Raw genomic sequence first — 20,665 nt, 5'->3', positions numbered from 1 at the left:
CTACATGGCTATTTTGTCTCACCTAAATGACACAAAATGCCAGACTATAGAGAGGAAAATCTGGGTTTCAACCTGCTTCTGACCTTACTAGCTGTGTAGCCCTAATGAGGCACTTATTAAACCACTCAATGTTTCAGAGAGCTCCCTGAGAGGCTATTTCCTAAAGCATAGACAATATAATGAGTGCTAGAGGGAATTCCCACACCAAAACTTCCTTTCATGTAACCATATCCTTTGCGTATTTGTGGAACCAAACCAAAACCCACCTAAAAATATTGTTTTTTAGGTTAAAAAGAAAGTTCTTAAAATAATTCACAATTCAGCCACTAAACAAAGCTGGTTAGTATTTCTCAAGTATTAAATTGTTTATTAGTTGGATTCAATTTGGTTTACAAAGAGCCACAGTAACAAGGCTAAGATACCAAATCATTACAAACTACAATTGATGGCTCAAATATACAAAGAAGTCTGTTTCAGATCCATAGCTTATACATACTATCAAAGAACAGATGGAATTATAGTACTGTCAGACTCAAGGAGAATAAATTCCTATAGACATAGTGACCTCAAAAACTATAAATTAACATTAACTATACTATTTTTTTTTACTTATTTTTACTTTATTTTTTATTTACTTTTTTATTTTACTGTATTTTTACTTATTTTAGTAAACATTTCCCAATTACAATTTAATCTGCTTCAGGGGACAACTCTGGTGAAGATGTACTCCCTTCTTGGGAAGAAGCAGGAGAATTCTGTGAGTAATAGTAGTGGTACTAAGGTGTGTTCTGACAGCTACTCAAAGTGGCAGAAATCCTACTTGACACAAGAGGAGTAGACTCTTCTCAAGTTAACCTACAACTGAAACACTATAAGATTTCTCATTTGCCAAGCCTGGTGAAGAAGTGCAGCAACAGAAGCTGTATTTTTGGACTAGTGTTAACCCTTTACATTCCTCAATGTCAAGTTGTTCTAGAAACTTTGGGGAGGGAAAAAGAGAAGGGGAAAGTCTCCTCCATCCTTCCCCTACTCATCCCCTCCCTTGCCCCAAAACAAATCTGAGCAACTTCACTACTCAAAGCGGATGAGATGGGAGTTTCCAACTCTATTTCCCAGAATGAGATACAGAACCACCAAGCCTTACCACCTCCTCTGCCTCAACACTTTGAAAAACCCTAGACACTGCCATCGGACCAATGACAAGCTTGAGCTTTGCCATCTACCCCTCCACTCAACCCTCAGGACTCCCAGGCCCTTCCATCTAAGCTGCAGGTGAACTTCTTTTGATGTGCTGTCTCCTCCAATACTATTAATATCAACCTTTTTCTTTTTGGAAGATGAGAAGAATAAGTATCTATATAGCACCTACTCTGCATCAGGAAGTGCACTAAGAGTTTTTAAACTAACATTATCCCATGTGATACTTACAAAAACCCTGGGGCTACGGTAGGTGCTGTTATTATCCCCATTTTACAGTTCAGTTAAATGAAAAAAAAAAAAAAAAGAGGTGAAGGGACTTGCCCAGAGTCACACAGCTAATCAATGGCTAAGGTCCAGCAAGACAAGCTAAGACACCCAAAGAACCCAGCTTTTGGGACAAAAACCCACTATTTGAAAAAAACTGCTGGGAAAATTGGAAAACAATATGGGAGAGATTAGGTCTAGATCAACATCTCGCACCCTATACCAATATAAATTCAGAATGGGTGAATGACTTGAATGTAAAGGAAGAAACTATAAGTAAATTAGGTGAGCACAGAATAGTATACTTGTCAGATCTCTGGGAAAGGAAAGATTTTAAAACCAAGCAAGAGTTAGAAAAAATTGCAAAATGTAAAATAAATAAGTCTGATTACATTAAACTAAAAAGATTTTGTACAAACAAAACCAATGCTGCCAAAATTAGAAGGGAAGCAACAAATTAGGAAAAAATATAACAAAAAACTCAGACAAAGGTCTAATTACTCAAATTTATAAGGAGCTAAATCAATTGTACAAAAAAAATCAAGCCATTCCCCAATTGATAAGTGGGCAAGGGACATGAATAGGCAATTTTCAGATAAAGAAATCAAAAATATCAACAAACACATGAAAAAGAGTTCTAAATCTCTTATAATTAGAGAAATGCAAATCAAAACAACCCTGAGATACCACCTCACACCTAGTAGATTAGCTAACATGACAGCAAAGGAAAGTGGTGAATGTTGGAGGGGATATGGCAAAATTGGGACACCAGTGCATTGCTGGTGGAGTTGTGAATTGACCTAACCATTCTGGATGGCAATTTGGAACTATGCCAAAAGGGCTTTAAAAGACTATCTGCCTTTTGATCCAGCCATACCACTGCTGGGTTTATATCCCAAAAAGATAAGGGAAAAGATGTGTACAAAAATATTTATAGCCACGCTCTTTGTGGTGGCCAAAAATTGGAAAATGAGGGAATGCCCTTCAATTGGGGAATAGTTGAACAAACTGTGGTATCTGTTGGTGATGGAATACAATTGTGCTGGAGGAATTCCATATGAACTGGAAAGACCTCCAGGAAGTGATGCAGAATGAAAGGAGTAGAACCAGGAGAACCTTATACACAGAGACTGACACACTGTGGCACAATCAAACATAACGGACTTCTCTACTAGCAGCAATGCAAAGATTCAGAGCAAGGCTGAGGAACTTATGAGGGAAAGAAATTTCTAGAATACTACATATCTGGGAAGGGAAATCCAAACTTTTTTCCAAGGGGCTTAATTCAAAATAGGCATATTGCAAGTGTAAAAGTGAAATTTGGGAAATGCCATCTAAAAGTATATATATTTTCTATGGACATGGGAAATGTATCAAACTACATTTCCCATGGTCCAACGGGTTTCCGTTTCCGGTTCTTTGGATATGGGGAGGCCTACGTCTCTACACAGAGGGGAGTTTAAAGCTCCTGAGTTAGGTGGGAGTGGTCTCTTGGCCAGCAGACTAGGGAGGAGACAGGAGACAGTAATGGCGAGGGCGGCGATTTTGAATTCTTATAAGCGCGTGGTCTAATAACTTTATCAACATGGCTTTAATTAAAATACTAATATATATATTTATAGCAGCCTTTATTATTTTTCATATTTATACAAGTAAGAAATAATGGGGAAAAAACAAGAGCTCTCCAACCATATTGACGCAAACAGGAAAACCTGAAGGAAGGACATGGCAGTTTCTCAATGAGAACATCTATTTTAAATCCTTTCAAAGGGTCTTTGTTTGTATTTATGTGACTCAGAAATGCAATAATAGGGGCAACCAGGTGGTAGAGTAGATACGGAGAGCCAGGCCTGGAATCAGGAGAACCTGGGTTTAAATCTGGCCTCTGACACTTCCTAGCCATGTGACCCCAGACAAGTCACTTATCCTTGCTTACCTAGTCCTTTCCCTCATCTCTTCCAGTTGTTACTAAGACAGAAAGTAAAAGGTTCAAAAATAATGCAACAGTCAAAGGTATAAAAAGAGAAACAGAGACACAGAGAACGCCATTAAAGACCACACAGATAAGAACAAAAAAGTTGCCCCAATGTTATGTCTAAGATGGATTAATAAAGCAAAGATCCACACCCAAAGATTATGCAGTAAACACTCAAGAATACAGCATGCTGGGGCAGCTGGGTAGCTCAGTGGAGTGAGAGTCAGGCCTAGAGACAGGAGGTCCTAGGTTCAAACCCAGCCTCAGCCACTTCCCAGCTGTGTGACCCTGGGCAAGTCACTTGACCCCCATTGCCCACCCTTACCACTCTTCCACCTATGAGACAATACACCAAAGTACAAGGGTTAAAAAAAAGAATACAGCATGCTCCACATCAAATAATTCAAAAGGGCATTTCAATATCACCTAGCTGAAGCCAAGTTAATTTTCTTTCTCTAAGCTATTTTTCTCAGCTTTAACTAAAATATTTCTCCTCAACTAAAAAAAATCATTTAAGACAATTTACAACAGTTTCCTATTATGCATTTTAAGTGCAGCTTACTTCATCAACATCAAATTAATTTATTAAAGGTCAAAATATAACACAAAACACAGGGTATATCTGGCCATAAAACAATCAGCTTTCTGTCACTCAAAAACTATGATATAGGGGGCAGCTGGGTAGCTCAGTGGATTGAGAGCCAGGCCTAGAGATGGGAGGTCCTAGGTTAAAATCTGGCCTCAGACACTTCCCAGCTATGTGACCCTGGACAAGTCACTTGACCCCCATTGCCCACCCTTACCACTCTTCTGCCTTGGAGCCAATACACAGTATTGACACCAAGATGGAAGGTAAGGGTTTAAAAAAAAACAAACTATTATATACCTACCTGGAGATAAGAAATCACGATCTTTCCAATATAAATATAAAAGCTAGAATACCAGATGTTAAGAGTATTTAGAAAAATTTCTAAATAATAAATTCTCCTTTTGCAAAAAAAAAAAAAAAGGTCTCCCAGAGGGAGAAAAGGATTAAGATTAAACAGATATTAGTATTCAATTCTGGCCTGAAAGAAAATCATTTTTTAAAATCAGTAATTACATCTGTTTCCAATTAACAAGAGTTTAATTACAAAGTTGATCTATTTTTTTAAACGCCCACACCAGTAGTCACAATACAATACAAGAAATGAGCTAGTTATTCCTCATCTCAGATGGGCTCTGCTGGAACCTTCTTCCTATGACTTCCTTAACAGTCTTTGTTAATCAGATTATTTTCTCACCATTTTACTCAGCCTTCTTTGTTTTAAAGGGTGGTGTCAGCTTATTCTAAGCTTCTACATTTTTAGAAGTATCCCTTCTAGTTAGACTCTACTCCACAACTAACAAGGATTGGGGTAGAAGGTAAAGAAGAAGTGAGAAGAAGGAAGGGGTGTGGAGAAGGGTTATAAATAAACAAACAAATAAATGAATGAATGAATGAATGAATATGAATAAATAAATAGATGAGTAGTAGAAGCAGCTAGGTGGCCAAGAAGATTTAGAGCCAAGCCTACAGATAGAGATCCTGGTTTCAAATTTTACTTCAGACACATCCTAGTTGTATGGCCCTGGGCAAGTCACTTAATCCTCAATGCCTAGCCTTTACCACTCTTTCTGCCTTAGAATCAATTGATTCCAAAGCAGAAGATAAGCACTTAATTTTAAAGATTAGCCTGTAATCCCTTACCTACCTGGGGCCAGTATTATAGTGCCTGAATTAAATTATCTATACAGTGGTTCTCAAACTTTTTTAGCCTACCGTCCCCTTTCCAGAAAAAATATTACTTAGCGCCCCTGGAAATTAATTTTTTTTTATTTTAATAGCAATTAATAGGAAAGATAAATGCACCTGTGGCCATCACCTCCCCCTGGATCACTGCAGCACCCACCAGGGGGTGGTGGCGCCCACTTTGGGAATCACTGATCTAATTCAAATAAAATTTTTACTTGTTTGATATTCTAATTTCATTTGTGAGAGAAACTCCTACTCACATAAATCAGCAATCTAGGCCTGTAATTTTAGAGTTGCCCAAGACATTGCCCAAAGGTTAAGTGGTCTGCCCAGGATCATAGTTAGATGTCTCAGAGGCAGAACTTGGACCTAGGTCTTCCTGACCCAAAAATGGCTCTCTATCCACTATGTCACACTACTTCTCCCAAAGTTCTTCATAACTTTATTAATTATGTATATCATACATAATTAGAACAAATAATAGTATTAATTGGGAACTGTGAAAAGTGCTCAAAAATACTGTTAACCCAATCCAGATAACATTGCCTTAATATCAGAGACCTCAGAAGAATGTGTGATACAAGCACACACTTTGATCTCTTAACTTAGAAGTGGTCAGGAAAGGACAGAATAACTAACTGATGAAAGAGATATTGATGCTATAGGTGATAGTGATGAAAGTAGGAAGGCTCAGTATAAGTTTGGAGGTCTAATTAATAGGTCCAAAAGATTTTTTAATAACCGACTGCCACACTACATAATCAAGGATATAAATTCAGCAAAGGAGTCCATCTAGAAAAAATGATGACTAATGCTTAGAACAAGTAAACTGCTTGTTTCATTTTGAGAAGAGAAAAGACTTCAGGGATTTGGCTCAATTCTCTTTGCTCTAACCCTATATGAACCTAATTAATTTTTCAGCATAGAGCTTCCTCAATAAACTTTTCGTGCTATTGTTGGTAGGTTTTCTGTAGTACTGATCAAAAGGAAGTATGTATGACTATGATGTAGGACTATTCCCAAAGCCTTTTACAAGGCTTACTTTCACCAATGCCAACTCTTCAGAACTACTCTAGAACCAAAGCAATAATCCATCATCCTGAAAAGTGATTAGCAGCAAAAAAGCCAAAGTGATCAGCTTGCTCCGAGATCAGCACAAGCCTAACGTTCTCTGTGCACTCGGCTCATCATGCAGCATCCTGGGCGTGCTCTTTGCAAAAAGCATAAGCAACAGCAAGTACGTACGGCAGGTGTAAACATCTCTGTACTCCATGTGCTCGTAATCGGGAAGAATTTTCATAAAACGTCCCGACTTCACTCGTGGGTTTATACCTGAACAGACACAGCAGGGAAAGTGCTAAAGAAGGGGTTTCCAATTTTCATGATAACATATACATTTTCATAGGATGTAAAGTTGTCTTCCTTCTCAGGGATAAATAAAGAACCACTTCTGTTACCCAACCACAATACAAGGCACACACAGATATGTCATCATCTTCTAGTCAAGGACTTCGGCCAATTTTGAGAAACATTTGTCCTCTCACGGAGTACTTTCCAACAACAGACCCAGAATGGGATCTTACAATGTTTACAACAATGTTCTAGGTTCTCTTGCCTTGCTTCAGGGAAAGCTTGATCTCACTCCCCACTTCAATAGCTCATACTTAATATTTTCTAACACAGATAAATGAAGTTCACAAGAACCTGATATGGGCAGGAGTTAAGAAAAATGAAAGTGTTTATAAGCAGAGTTTCCCACCATGAGATATCCATGAGGCACTTCTAACAGAGCCACTCTTCATGTGCCTGAAGATAAGCCTTCAGATAAATTCTGAATATAAATTTGCCAACTTGAACAGAAAGGCTATTATTGATGATCTTCATTTCAAGGTAAGACCTGATGTCCAGTATTTAGAATTTCTCTATCACCTGTCCTGATGGGAAGGTAAATCCTTCCTTGTTACCCTCTTATAAAATGAAATATGGTTGCTTAGGATCAATGGCACCCCAGCTAAATGCTACAAAGATTATTGTATTAATAACTATCATTGTAACTAAGGTTAAGAAGCAAAGATAAGCCATCATGGTATCTGAAGAAACACTGGAGTGGCAGGCACAAGATCTGCTCCAATGAACAGTACAATGAGGAAGATTCTTTCCTGGGATTATTGGCATTTTGTTGTATTAAATTCAGTTTTAAGTAAAATGACCAGAGCTGGACTTGTGACAAGGAAAACCCAAATTCCAATCTTTCCCTAGACACTTATTAGCTGTATGACCCTGGGAAAGACTCTGTCAGCATCAGTTTCCTCACCATCAAATGGAGATAGTCACAACACTTATTCCTGTCATGCGACAATATATGTAAATCACTTTGCAAACTCTAATTCAATGTATAAATCCCAATTCTAAAGTCTTCTCTGCTATAGCAGAAGTTCCTTAAGGGCAAGGACTGCCTTCCATTTGGTTTTTGTATCCCTAGCATTTAGCAAAATATTTATCACAAGGTTTAATATACAAACATTTAGGGTTAAGAACAGTCAAGATTCATAGGAACAAAGGAATTGGCACAGTTCCAACCCTTTCATTTTACAGAAAACCAAGTCTCAAACGGGAGGAAAAATGACTTGCCCAAGGGCATTCAAGCCAAGAAATATCATAGTGAACCTAGATCAGTATGAACCTAGAGCCTCAGAATTTATTTAGATCATATCCCTCGCTAAGATAGTATATATGTTTTTTCTAGAGAAGAAGTTCATGTCCTCTGTATCTATGCTATTTGTAGGGATAGCCAAAACCCAATTTGAATAGAGAGCAGGTTTTGGATAAGCCAGGGTTGCCTTTAGTTTGAGAACAAATGGCAAAAGGATCAGACAAGAGCCCAGAAACTCAGAAGGGGTAGAAAGCTGCAGAGGACTGAAGTCCCAAGTCTTAGTGGAAAGGTAAGAGGAATGGGTAGAAAAGAACTGAGAGTGGTCCTAGAATGTGACCAGAGACTAACACTTAACCAGCAGAAGGGAGGACAGGAAAAAGTCACACAAAGAGTGCCAGAAAGAAGTCAAGTCAGGGAACAGAAGGAATACCGTATGTTATGGACAAATGGCACACAACAGGAACAGCATGCAAAATGATAGGAGGAGGTCAATAAAAACCCACTTTATGGCCTCAAGACTCTTGAGAGGTTGGAAATCTTAAGCAAATCTTTTACCCTCTCTCTTTCCTCATTTGTAAATTGAAGATAACAGCAGCATATACCTCCCAGACTCTTGTGAGAATAGAATGAAATAATATTTGTAAAGCGATTTACAAACCTTAGCTGACCAAATAAACATTATCGCTGTTGTTATAAAATCTGAAAAACAATTTCTCCCAAGTCTAAGAGATGATGATAGCCCTCATATTGCTGATTATTCTTGAATCATTATTTTCAGTCTTCTGTGTAAATCCCTGTACCTGAGCTTGAAATACCCTTAACTTCACTTAGAAGTTCCAACATCAACTCCAGCTCAGCTTGGTTAGGAAATCAATTGAATCATCAATGTGGGAGACTAAGATTAAAAATGACTCAGGTTACCTTACAATGAAAGGACTCATATAAAAGATGCACTAAAGGCAACATTGGTTCCCATGGAAGCAAGTAGGCTCTGGCCAGAGGTCTACTCTGACCCAGAGTGGGATATAAGTCTAGGACTAGGGCTATCTATTATTGTAAGAGACTTCACCTAGCAAAGCCTCTATTGACAAAATAGGAGATCTAAGGCCCTAAAAGGAGAAATAACTTTCTTCAAACTAGAGAGTATTTGTAAAGCTCATAGCACAGGGCCTGGAACAGTCCTGGCACTGACCTGGAACTCTTTCAATGCTCATTCCCCTAGTAGCAGATGGAATTAGAACTCAGATCTTCTGCGTCCGGGTCCAAAGTTTCTCCCAGACACTACTTACTTGAGTTCATGACTAACAATAGCTACCATTTCTGAATTGTTGGCCTTTCTAATTAGAGAACAGCTCTATGGGCAGGAAGATTCTGTACTTTTTTCTTGACAAAAAGGCTCAGGGAGAAGTTCTCTTCTATCCGGCGGGGCTTCGGGAAAAACACAGTGAATGAGCAAGCCCTGATATTAACTATGGAAAACTAATCTGTTCATGAGCAAAATCTTGGATAAAACTTCAACAGAAGGTGAAATCTGGGCCAAAAGAGTTTCCAGATGGATGTTTACAATCCCTCTATTTCAGCTTCCTTACACTAACAAAATAAATACCCAGGAATTTTTGCTTCTACCTTTCTATTTCCTTTCTGGAGCTGAAACAAAATGGGTACCCTAATGCACTGTTGGTGAAGCTATGATTTGTTCCAGCCATTCTGGAAAGCAATATAAAAATCTTGTTGCTCCCAATGTCACTGAACCTTTAACTCTAGTAATAGTGCCACTCCTAGGTCCCAAAGAGATCACAGAAAAAGAACCTATATTTACAAAAATATTTATAGGAGCTCTTTGTGTTACAGCAAAGAACTAGAACTAAGCAGGTACTCATCAAGTAGGTGAATGGCTAAACAAGATATACAAATGTAATGGAATATTACTATGTATGCCATAAGAAAAGAAAAAAGGGACAGTTTCAGAGAAATCTCAGGAAAATATGATGCAGAGTGAAGTGAGCAGAATGATCCCTCCATTCTGAATTGTCTTCAAAGGTCCTTTTGTGCTATGGTGCTCATTTAAGTCTACCATCACAGATAATATCCTAAATTCCAAACTTTGCCTCATAAAAAAACCCTGCAAAGTTTTAATTTAAAACAAACAAGCAACCTCTTTCATGTATCCCATTCTCTTGGGTTGATACTTATTACTATCAAGTAATTCAAGCAAAGGTAACAGTTTACAATGTTCTCCTGCTTACCAACTCAAAGCATTACTTGAACAGGAATCTTAACTCCAGAAGGAAGAAGAAAAATTTCTGTAACCAAGGCATAGCTAGTGAGAATGATATTTGCCTTTTAGTCTAAATGAAATTTCAATAATAAAAAAAGCAAGGGGTGGTTTATGGAATTTTCAAGTTGGAAAAGACCTCAGAAATCATCTACTCAAAGGATTCTTAACCTGGAGTCTGTGATTTTGTCTTTTTTTTTTTTTTAAACCCTTAACTTCTGTGCATTGGCTCCTAGGTGGAAGAGTGGTAAGGGTAGGCAATGGGGGTCAAGTGACTTGCCCAGGGTCACACATCTGGGAAGTGTCTGAGGCCAGATTTGAACCCAGGACCTCCCATCTCTAGGCCTGGCTCTCAATCCACTGAGCGACCCAGCTGCCCCCTTGTGTCTTTTTTAAAATACCTATTTCCAGGTCTTGATCAATGACACATGTAAAACCCAGTGGAATTGTACATCAGCTATGGGAGGTGGTGGGAGGAGGGAAGGGATAGAACATGAATCCTATAACCATGGAAAAATGTCCCAAACTAATTAATAAAATAAAGATCTAAAAATAAAATGAAATAACTATTTCTATATACCTGGTTTCCTTTGCAATCCTATGTGTTTTTTTTTACTTTAAAAAAATTATTCTTAAAAAATATTATTCTAAGAAGGGATCCATAATAGACTGCTAAAGGGTCCATGACACAAAAGTTTAAGCACCCCTGCTCTAATCCAATCCCCTCACTTTACAAATGAGGAAACTGAGGTCAAGTGAATTTATCAAGATCACCAGGATCCCACACTTATGAAGTCATAATTCTGAAGACCAGCTTCGCAGTCTAGAAGAAAGCCACTGTTCAAGGATTTCTGAAATGGGAAGATTTCTTATTTATGTTAGAGAGTCTGTTCTAACCAAAGTCTAACAAATCATGGGTTGAATGTCTACTAATAGAAGGCTCTCCATGAATCTAAACAAGAAGCAGACTCTTAAAAGGGAATCAAAGAATATTCCCCAAATCACAAAAAAAAAAAAAAATTACAAAAAAATAAAAGAAACTGTTGCTCCACCCACCCAACCTGACAACCTTGCAATACACAAACCCCTTGATGTCTAGACAAAATTTCTTAACCAATGTAAAAAACAAGGAGCGCTATATAACTGGACTATATAAATACAAGGGAAAAAATAAGTCAAGTGTTTAACTTTCACTATCAAGTTTAGTTATAGCCTTTTAATGATGACAAATTCCTAATAGCTTTAAGAGGAAGTATTGAAAAGGTGAGACTGCTAAATGTGGACCATATTTTATATATTCATATGTAAAATTAAAAGCTGAATCAGTTAACAAAGTAACTTTTATAATATAAATTTTATAACAAATGGATTAACTCACGCTTGGCATAGACATCTCGACAGGACACACCAGTAATCTCTAGCTTCCGTAAATTTTCACATACACCATACTCTGAAAAAAAACGGAAATTTACTAAAAATTAAATTTTAAAAGTACAAAGCAAAAACAGGGAATAGGAAAACTAGTCTTCATTCTGTCAAGCTTTAATCTGTCCGACTTCGTAAAGATAGTTTGGAATTTTCCCACATTGTTCCACTTTGGGTCAGAGTCAAGCAGAACTAAACACCAATTAATGTTGTTCATTCTAGTAAAGCTTAAAAACCTGATTCTCGTGAACAAACTGTGTTCCTAAAGTATACTTGTTTGTAAATTGGACTTCGTTTACCCAGATGAGTGTCATTTTTATGGTGGTTGCACTCCCAAAGTATACTTAGATACCTGGCACAGTACCTGAACTACCAGCCTACTCTAGGCAAGTGGAACTTATGATATAGGAGAGAGAAGAGAACATGAAAGAACACAAATTAGTCCAAGGAAGTCTAGAGAAAATTTTCTGAGATAGATAAAAATCTTTCTCTGGTGCATGCCTGCCTCTGCCTTCCAGAACTATCCTCCAGCCTTCCACAGAAGCCCTTTCACCAAGAAACTCTTATGATATCCACAACTCCTCTACTGTGCCACCTTTACCTTGATGCCTTTGTCCTACACAAAATACTCAATCCTTAAAAATGATCACCTCCACTCTCCTCTTACAAGCAAAACTCCTATTCTTTCCACTCTGAAGATCTAAGAAGCAAGGCATTAGAAAGAAAGCAATCTGAATGAGTGAACTTTGACTACTAATTGAGCGAATGATTAATAATAGCTCCTTAATCCTGCAATAGGTATTTATAATCTTTTAAAATATACTTAATCCTAATGAATTTTTCAATGGTAGAATTTAAAACCATCCAATTCAACAAATGTCTAAGTAACTACCATGTTCAAGACACCTAACAGTCTGACAAAATGAAGTATGATTCAAGTTGGGAGAGGAAGCAGGGAAAAAGAAATATAGACGAGCCTCAGAACATAAGCTGTTCCTGATTTTCACAACCATGTCACTTCTTAAACTCCTGAACCTACAGCAAAAAATAAACCTACAGCAAAAACCAGGTTTTCCACAGTTGCTCTCATGGTACAATGCCTAGCACATATATACACTTAATAAATGCTTTTCATCTATCCATCCATTTACTCATTCATGGCAGCAAGCAGTGGAACTTCTGGCAGTATGCAGGACAAAAATCCAAAGCTGCTGTAAGAATGGGTAATTTGTAAATCTCTTATTTTGAAATAAGAAACCTATTTGACATCTGATTTTCAGGCAAGTTCCCTTCTCTATGGATGCATGCCTCTGATTTCCCTTTAGGGAAAGAAAAAAAAAAAACATTAACTCAGAACAATCCAGAGGAACTTAGGAGGAAGAATGCTATCCACATCCAGAAAAAGAACTGGAAACAGAAATGTATTAGAAAAATATATGATCAATCACGTGGTTCAATGGAGATATGATTAAGATTTTGATGTTAAAAAGATTGCTCTATTGCAAATATGAGTAACATGGAAATGGGTTTTGAACAATGACACATGTATAACCCAGTGGAACTGCTTGTCAGCTTTGGGAGGAGGAAGGGGGAGGGGGGCAGGATCATGAATCCTGTAACCAAGGAAAAATATTCTAAATTAAAAAAGAAAAAACCCATTAGACAGATACATACAAAATACATACACCTATTTCAACCAGGAACCACTTGGGCAGTGGTTGTCCACTAATTTTGGAAATGGCAGAATCCTAGTGCTTATACGTGCCTTTCACCAGGAAACCAGAACTCTCATGATATCCACAACTCCTCCACTGTGCCACATCGAAAGGAATTGATGCCTTTATCCTACACAAAATACTCAATCCTTAAAAATGATCACCTCCACTCTCCTCCCACATGGATCAAACAGGATAGGCACTGTCTGTCCTATTCTGTGAATTCTGAGTATCATTACTAGGTCTCACCCATAGGAATCCATATTATTTTTAACTCTTTAGTGGGCAGGGAAAAAAAATAGTTAAGAAGAACTTAGCCAAGCTTAGAGACAGTCCAGGTGGATCCAACTGCTAAAAGCCAATGGTCAGGGGGCACCTGGATGGCTCAGTAGATTGAGAGCTAGGCCTTGAGACAGGAGATCCTAGGTTCAAATCTGGCCTCAGACACTTCCTGGCTGTATGACCCTGGGCAAGTCACTTAACCTCCATTGCCTAGCCCTTACCACTTTTCTGCCTGGGAACAAATACACAATATTAATTCTAAGATGGAAGATAAGAGTTTAAAAAAAAAAAAAAAGACAATGGTCAAGTCTTAAAAAGTGAAGATGCCAAAATCTAATCTAGGAAACTTTTAGTTTTAGTTTTGGACAATGCAATATAGAATCAAATTCTAGATAGGCAATGTGGTATGAAGAGGCAAGAAAATGGGGCTATTCTCAGAAAAGTCTTTAGAATCAGAAACACCTCTGAGGTCATCTGGTTCAGTCTCATTCTGAAACAAGATTTTCCCCCCACCCCCTCCTCCCCAACCCCACCAAATCTACAACAAGCAAACAAATAAGTTTGGGCTAAATAAAGAACACAGTGAGAGGAACCCACCACAACCATTGCAATGGTCCATCCTACTTCTAGATGGCTCTAATTGTCTTAGAGTCTGAATTGCCTCTCTGAAACCATGAAGCCAAACAGAAGAGTCCAGATGACACCGGAGGGAGTTGCTAGGCTTGGCATCAGGAAGATCTGGGTTCAATTCCAGCCTCATACATGGCTTATCTATGTTCTTAGTAATGCCCCATACTGAATTTGCTCCTGCAGATGTGTTCTGACCAGGGAAGAGCACAAAAATACTAATGACACCTCCCTAATCCAAGACTCTATACCTCTATTCTTGCAGTTTATATTAAAATTTTAATGAAAGGGGGCAGCTGGGTCGCTCAGTGGATTGAGAGCCAGGCCTAGAGATGGGAGGTCCTAGGTTCAAATCTGGCCTCACACACTTCCTAGCTGTGTGATCCTGGGAAAGTCACTTGACCCTCCATTGCCTACTCTTACCACTCTTCTGCCTTGGAGCCAATACACAGTATTGACTCCAAGAAGGAAGGTAAGGGTTTAAAAAAAAAAAGTTTACTCTAAATTCTCTAAGATTCCATTTGGAATAGTTCTATCACACTGAAAAAATAAAATAAAAGATTAACAAAATTCCCCTCTAGCTCAGGAATGATAAAGCAAGTTAGTGGGATTGAGAATTGATCTAGCTTTTTTAAAAATAATAATATAGAACCACACAAATTATAAAAATGGGCATATCCCTTTGAATCCAGAGTTTCTACTTCCAAGACTATATCCCCAAAAGATTAATGATGGGGGGACCTGCCTGCCTCTAGAACCAAATCCTTTCATAAAGTTGCATTTAACTTGTTCAGTTGTTTTCAGTCCTGAGTCTTTATGACTTCATCTGGGCTTTTCTTGGCAGAGATAATGAAGTAGTTTGTCATTTCTTTCTTTGGCTCATTTTATAGATGTGGGAACTGAGATAAACAAGGTAAAGTACTTAACTGTCCAGGGTCACTGAGCTAGTAAGTGTCTGAGGTCAGATTTGAACTAACGAAAGTGAGTTTTCCTGACTCCAAGCCCAGCACTCTATCCACTGTACCTCCTAGCTTTTTACATTTTAACTACTTTGTTTTTATTCTCTTCATTTCTTCTATGTACAACAACTTGCCTTCCTTCACCCCCATGGAAGGTAATGTCAACTGGTGGCACAGGGGACAGACCACTGGGCTTAGACTTAGGAATCCTGAGCTCAAATTCAGCCTTACCAGCTGTGTGATCCTGGGCAAGTCACATAACCTCTACCTGCCTCAGTTTCCTCATCTGCAAAATGAAGATAATAGCACCTACCTCCCAGGGTTATTGAGGCTATTAGTAGTACCTGGCATATAAGAAGCACTGTAAAAACCTTTATTTCCTTTTCCCTCTTCCTTCTTTTCAAGTAAGGATTGTTTCACTCATTGTATTTGTATCCCCACTGGCATTGGGCTTAGGTGCTTTATTAATTGACTGATAATGTAAAAACAACAAAAACAGCATGAAACCCAAGTTATAAAGTTCAAAAAAGCAACATAAAACAATCAGCAAGATGAGTTCTATTATGTTACATAGATAATACACAGTTTGGGGACCAGGATTAGCAAATGTTAATTAGCAAAAATTCAAAAGCACAAGATTTTACTTTGGGGTTCTTTGTTCCATCTTACATACTCATTTTTCTTATTTCTATAAAACCTTGTTATTGTGCCCAAATAGACATAGCTACACCTTTTTTGGGTGTTCAAAGATGGCAAAAGAACAAGTCTATCCTCGACTAGAGAACATACACATACAGATAACAATGACAGCATGCTATACTTTCATTACCTAGTATTCAGTACTTCCTGACTAAGTGACATAACAGTCACTTAGTAAATATTGGCTGATTCAACTAGAACTGCTTTGAAACAGTATAGCTCAGATCTTTTTTTAAAAAGGAAATTTATATGATGAAAGAAGAGTCGGTTCGTTATTGGCGAGTTTGGTTTGCAGACTAAAAACTTGTTTGTGCCAGGCTCTGTTTCCTTTTCCAAGAATTTTTGATATCCAGAAAGCCTGATTACAAATAGCAAAGGTCTTTGAAAAGGGTACAAAGGTTTATACAAACCAGCTCTGAGTTTGTGCTCATCTCTGCAATTAGTACACCATGTACAAAAAGTACCAACAATAATAAAGAATAGAAATTTGGCTCTAAACCACAATCCAACACAGGTTCTAACAACTCTCCAAGCTTTATACACTGGGACTCTCTTACTTTGGGCATTTGTTTAAAACTTTTTTATAACATGTCAGAAATAATCTGCTATCAAAATTGACTGAATCAAGGAATCGGCAACAGAAGTCAGTGTTTACCCCAGACCTGGGTATCCCAGTCTGAGAATTCAACCACCAAAGGAACACTTTACTCAAACAGAAGTCAATCAAAATTTTGGAGGGGCAATGGAGAACAATGTGTTCTAGTCACTTGGCCTTGGCCTTAGCTAAGTCACAGTGGGCCTCAATTCTTGTAAACGTAAAGAATGTAGAATGAATGAGATCAGAGGTTCTCCATTTGGCAGTCTAGTGAAGGCTAAGGACCCCTGAGAATAATGGTTTAAAATAAATGAAGAGGCCTGAAGACAGGAGGTCCTGGGTTCAAATCTGATCTTGGCTACTTTCTACCTGTATGACCCTGGACAAAGTCACTTAACCCCAATTGCCTGGCCCTGACTGCTCTTGCCTTGGAACTGATACTTAGATCTAAGTCAAAAGGTAAGGGTTTTTAAAAATTAATAACTAAGGAAGTTCTACGGTTCAGTTAGTAGTTAGTGAAAACACAGAAGTCATTTTTTCCCATCCAAATACACAGACCCCTTAAATTTATCCATAGACCCTTTAATGGTCTCCAAGGGTACTAATCTGAGAATCTCCAAGGAATTTATACCAGAGGGCAAATATATGACTCTTTTATGCTCATCTCTTTAAGACAAACAAATGTAGATTTCTAGCTTCATAAAACAAGATGAATAGATGAACAAATACAAAAAAGAATTCTCTAAGGGAAAAATCCTTTAAGTTGTGAAGTCAGAAAACACAACTAAGATTTAAACCCAGGTTCTCTGACTCCAAAATCAATAGACTTTCTACTACACCAACCTCATGACTTTTCTTTGAGAAAAATGATGAAATCCAAAGAAGAAAAAAGAACTTTAACTTCTATTTTAATCCCAATTTCATAATCATCATGATTGAGGGCTTTGAAAAACTGTCCCCTTGTCAAGGTTATAAATAAAGCTGCCTAGCAATTCCTAGCAGCAGTTACACCTGATACAACCCACTAAATGCAATCTCTGATCAATAATGTGTCTGAAGGCCCACGGTGCAAGGTTTCATCCACCTTGGTCCTCCCCAAAGGTACTTGGATAAGAAACAGGTACAGATACCCAGACCTCTGCTGGGGAGTGGGATGGGCCCAGTATATTCTGTTACAATGTCCCTAGAAGTCCCCAATCATCTCCACTCCATTTGGCCATGCTGCACTTCTATCACCTTACACAGCCTTGAACCCACCACCTGAATCTCTATGCTATGCATCTGCACTCATCCCCACCAGCCATTCTAGCTCAGAGAACAGTAATGAAGTCATCATTCCAGTAATGCCATTCATCTGATATTCCTCCATTAGAATGTCAATCAGTAAAAGTTTATTAAGCATTTCCTACATGCCAGGCACTGTGCTAAGTGCTAGAGGAACAAAGAAAGGGGCATAGACAGACCCTGCTCTGAAGAAGACACACGGTCTAATGGGGAAGGAAGGGGGGAGAACGTGGAACTAGCTCTGAATAAACAAGCTCTAGCTCAGGGGTCAGCAACCTTTTTGGCCGTGAGAGCCATAAATGCCACATTTTTTAAAATGTAATTTCGTGAGAGCCATGCAGTGCTCACAGTGCGCTCCTGTAACAGCGCCTGGAAAAAAAATTGACTTTATAGCTCCTGCAGAAAGAGCCATATCTGGCCCTCAAAAGACCAATACGTTGCTGACCCCTGACCTAGACGGACCATGAACAAGAATCTTGAGCACACGGACTGCTGTTTGGGACTCTTCTTTTATCCGTGGAGAACAGAGACCAGCACATAATAAGCACTAAAATGCTTTTTTCATTTATTCAACTTACAAAAAATCAAATGGATAATTTTGATTACATTAAATTTAAAAGTGTCTGTACAAACAAAATCAAAGCAACCAAGATTAGAAGGGAAACAACAAAATGAGGAAAAAATTGATAGCAAATATCTGACAAAGGCCTTACTTTTTAAATATATAGAGAACTAAGCCAAATGTATAAGAAAGCAAAACATTTGTCAATTGATAAGTGATCAAAGGATATAAATTCTCAGATGTAGAAATTAAAACTATAGTTATATCTATATATCTATATCTACAAATAGTTATATCTCTATATAAGAAATGATGAACAGGATGAGTTCAGAAAAACCTGGAAAGACTTATATGAACTGTTGCAAAGAAGTGAGAAGAACCAGGAGAATAGTATATACAGCACTAGAAACACTCTACAACAATCAACGGTGAAGGACTAAACTATTATCATTAAAACAAGGTTACAAGATAATCCAAGGGACTAACAATAAAAAAAAAAAATGGTTATCCACAGCCAAAGGAGGAACTATTGGGATCTGACTGCAGCTCAAAGCACATCATCTTCTTCATTTCCTTCAAGAGTTTTTTTATTGTTTATGTGAAATGTGCCTTCAGTCATCGTCTAGACTATAATATGGAAATATGTATTGCATGGGAGCAGCTAGGTATCTCAGTGGATTAAGAGCCAGTCCTAGAAACAGGAGGTCCTGGGTTCAAATCTGAACTCACACACTTCCTAGCTGTGTGACCCTGGGCAAATCACTTAACTGCAATTGCCTGTCTCTTATCTCTCTTCTGCTTTATAGAACCAATACAAAGCATTGATTCCAAGATGGGAGGTAATGGGTTTAAAAAAAATGTATTGCATGAAAGCACTGATATAACCTATATTAGACCAGTTACTGCCTCAAGAAGGGACAAGGGAGGGAAGAAGGGAAGGAGGAAGAGAATCTGAATGGCAAAATGTCAGAAGACATTTTCTACATGTAACTGAAAAAATTAAAATTAAAAGAATTTTAAAGCAAAAATCATAATTTATTCAAAAATTGTTAGGATGGGAAAGCTTTGGAATAGGTAAAGGGACAGTCTGGGAAGTGGTGATAGTGAAGAGAGGGACAAGACAAAACATGAGTCCCAATTAAAGGTAAAAATGTCTGTAAAAACCTAAGGCCAACAATAGGGATACTAATAAAAGATTATGCTTGGTTACAAAGCTATACCCTGCTGAAAATTTTTTCACAAGTAAATTGTTTTTTACTGAAAATCAGGTTTATTACTTCCAATTCTAGAATTGACGTGTTGGGGAGTAAAGGAGTACAACACATTTCTCAACCCACCTGCCTTAGACCACACCACCTAAGAACAAAACTATGAACACTTCTCTTCTTGGCCTAAGGTACCAGGAACAGTTCTCAGAAATGCATTCTCAAAGACTCAAAGCAAAAGACACATTAAGACAGAATCTCATAACAGATTTTAAAACCATCATGAAATAACTGGAAAAAACCAAAATGCATTTAAGGTTTCCCAAGAGTTAAAAGTAATTAAAAATGGGTCTCTTGTTGAATCAAAAACTGGGATAATTAGAAGGGAAGGAGGGTTAAGTTCGAATTTAAATTGCAGGAGAGGTTTATGTAATCCCCATATTGTCTTGTATCCACCATCCAGTTTTTGTATCTCCATAGTAGGGACTAAATAAACAACTATTAAGGAATCAATCCAGGAGTGGCCTTTGTTATATTATAGTGAATATATCAAATAGAAAAAGGCCACAGACAGCAAAATAAATCCATGTTTCACCCAATCTAGACTAATATATGTCATTCACTCTGGGGAGAGAGGAAGCTCACCCAATATGGTATGCTGAAAAGAATTCTCTACTTAATAATCAGAAAATTTAAATTTTATTTCTAGCATTGCCAGTTTCTACCTAAGCAGACAGACCAGTAGTTCTCAAACTTTTGGCCTTAGGACCATTTTATACTACTAAAAATTATTGAGGACTCCCAAATAATATTCACCATATTAGAAATTGAAATGTCTTTATGTTATTATGAAACTAGGGTTCGTCTGTTTTTTGTTTTTTTTCTCAGACTTCCTGAAAAAGTCTGTGATCCCCAAATGTTTATTGACTAACTAGACTACATTCTGAGACTGCTGGTATAGACAATGAGTGACCCAAGAATTTGAAGGAGAGTTACCTTGGCATAGTTTTAGAGAACCAAAGTTAAAACATGAGTTAGACCTCGAAAGAAGGGTCAAACCTAGTGTAAGGGGGTTGAAGAGATGTGGGAAAGGAAGGAGGGAAAGCACTAGAGGCTTGGGCAATGGCATTACAACAGTACAGAGATGTGAAGAGTACCTTTAAGGCAGTGA

The 20,665-nt window shown here is 37.9% G+C and overlaps 1 protein-coding gene across 3 annotated transcripts in view; it reads right to left on the bottom strand.

Annotated features, from left to right (window-relative positions):
• The window catches only part of FBXO31 (F-box protein 31), a 56,596-nt gene that overhangs the window by 23,393 nt on the left and 12,538 nt on the right, over window positions 1–20,665 (bottom strand). For 2 of the 3 annotated variants that reach the window (XM_044660538.1, XM_044660537.1), the window contains exon 3: window positions 11,520–11,591. In XM_044660538.1, the coding sequence (XP_044516473.1) occupies window positions 11,520–11,591 (72 nt within the window). Of the gene's footprint in view, window positions 1–6,458; window positions 6,546–11,519; window positions 11,592–20,665 lie in introns of all 3 variants that reach the window. The other variant, XM_044660535.1, reaches the window with a different exon arrangement.

This window comes from Gracilinanus agilis, chromosome 2 (genome assembly GCF_016433145.1).
Source record: "Gracilinanus agilis isolate LMUSP501 chromosome 2, AgileGrace, whole genome shotgun sequence".
Classification (NCBI taxonomy): domain Eukaryota; kingdom Metazoa; phylum Chordata; class Mammalia; order Didelphimorphia; family Didelphidae; genus Gracilinanus; species Gracilinanus agilis.
This window is presented reverse-complemented; position numbering and strand designations above follow the sequence as displayed.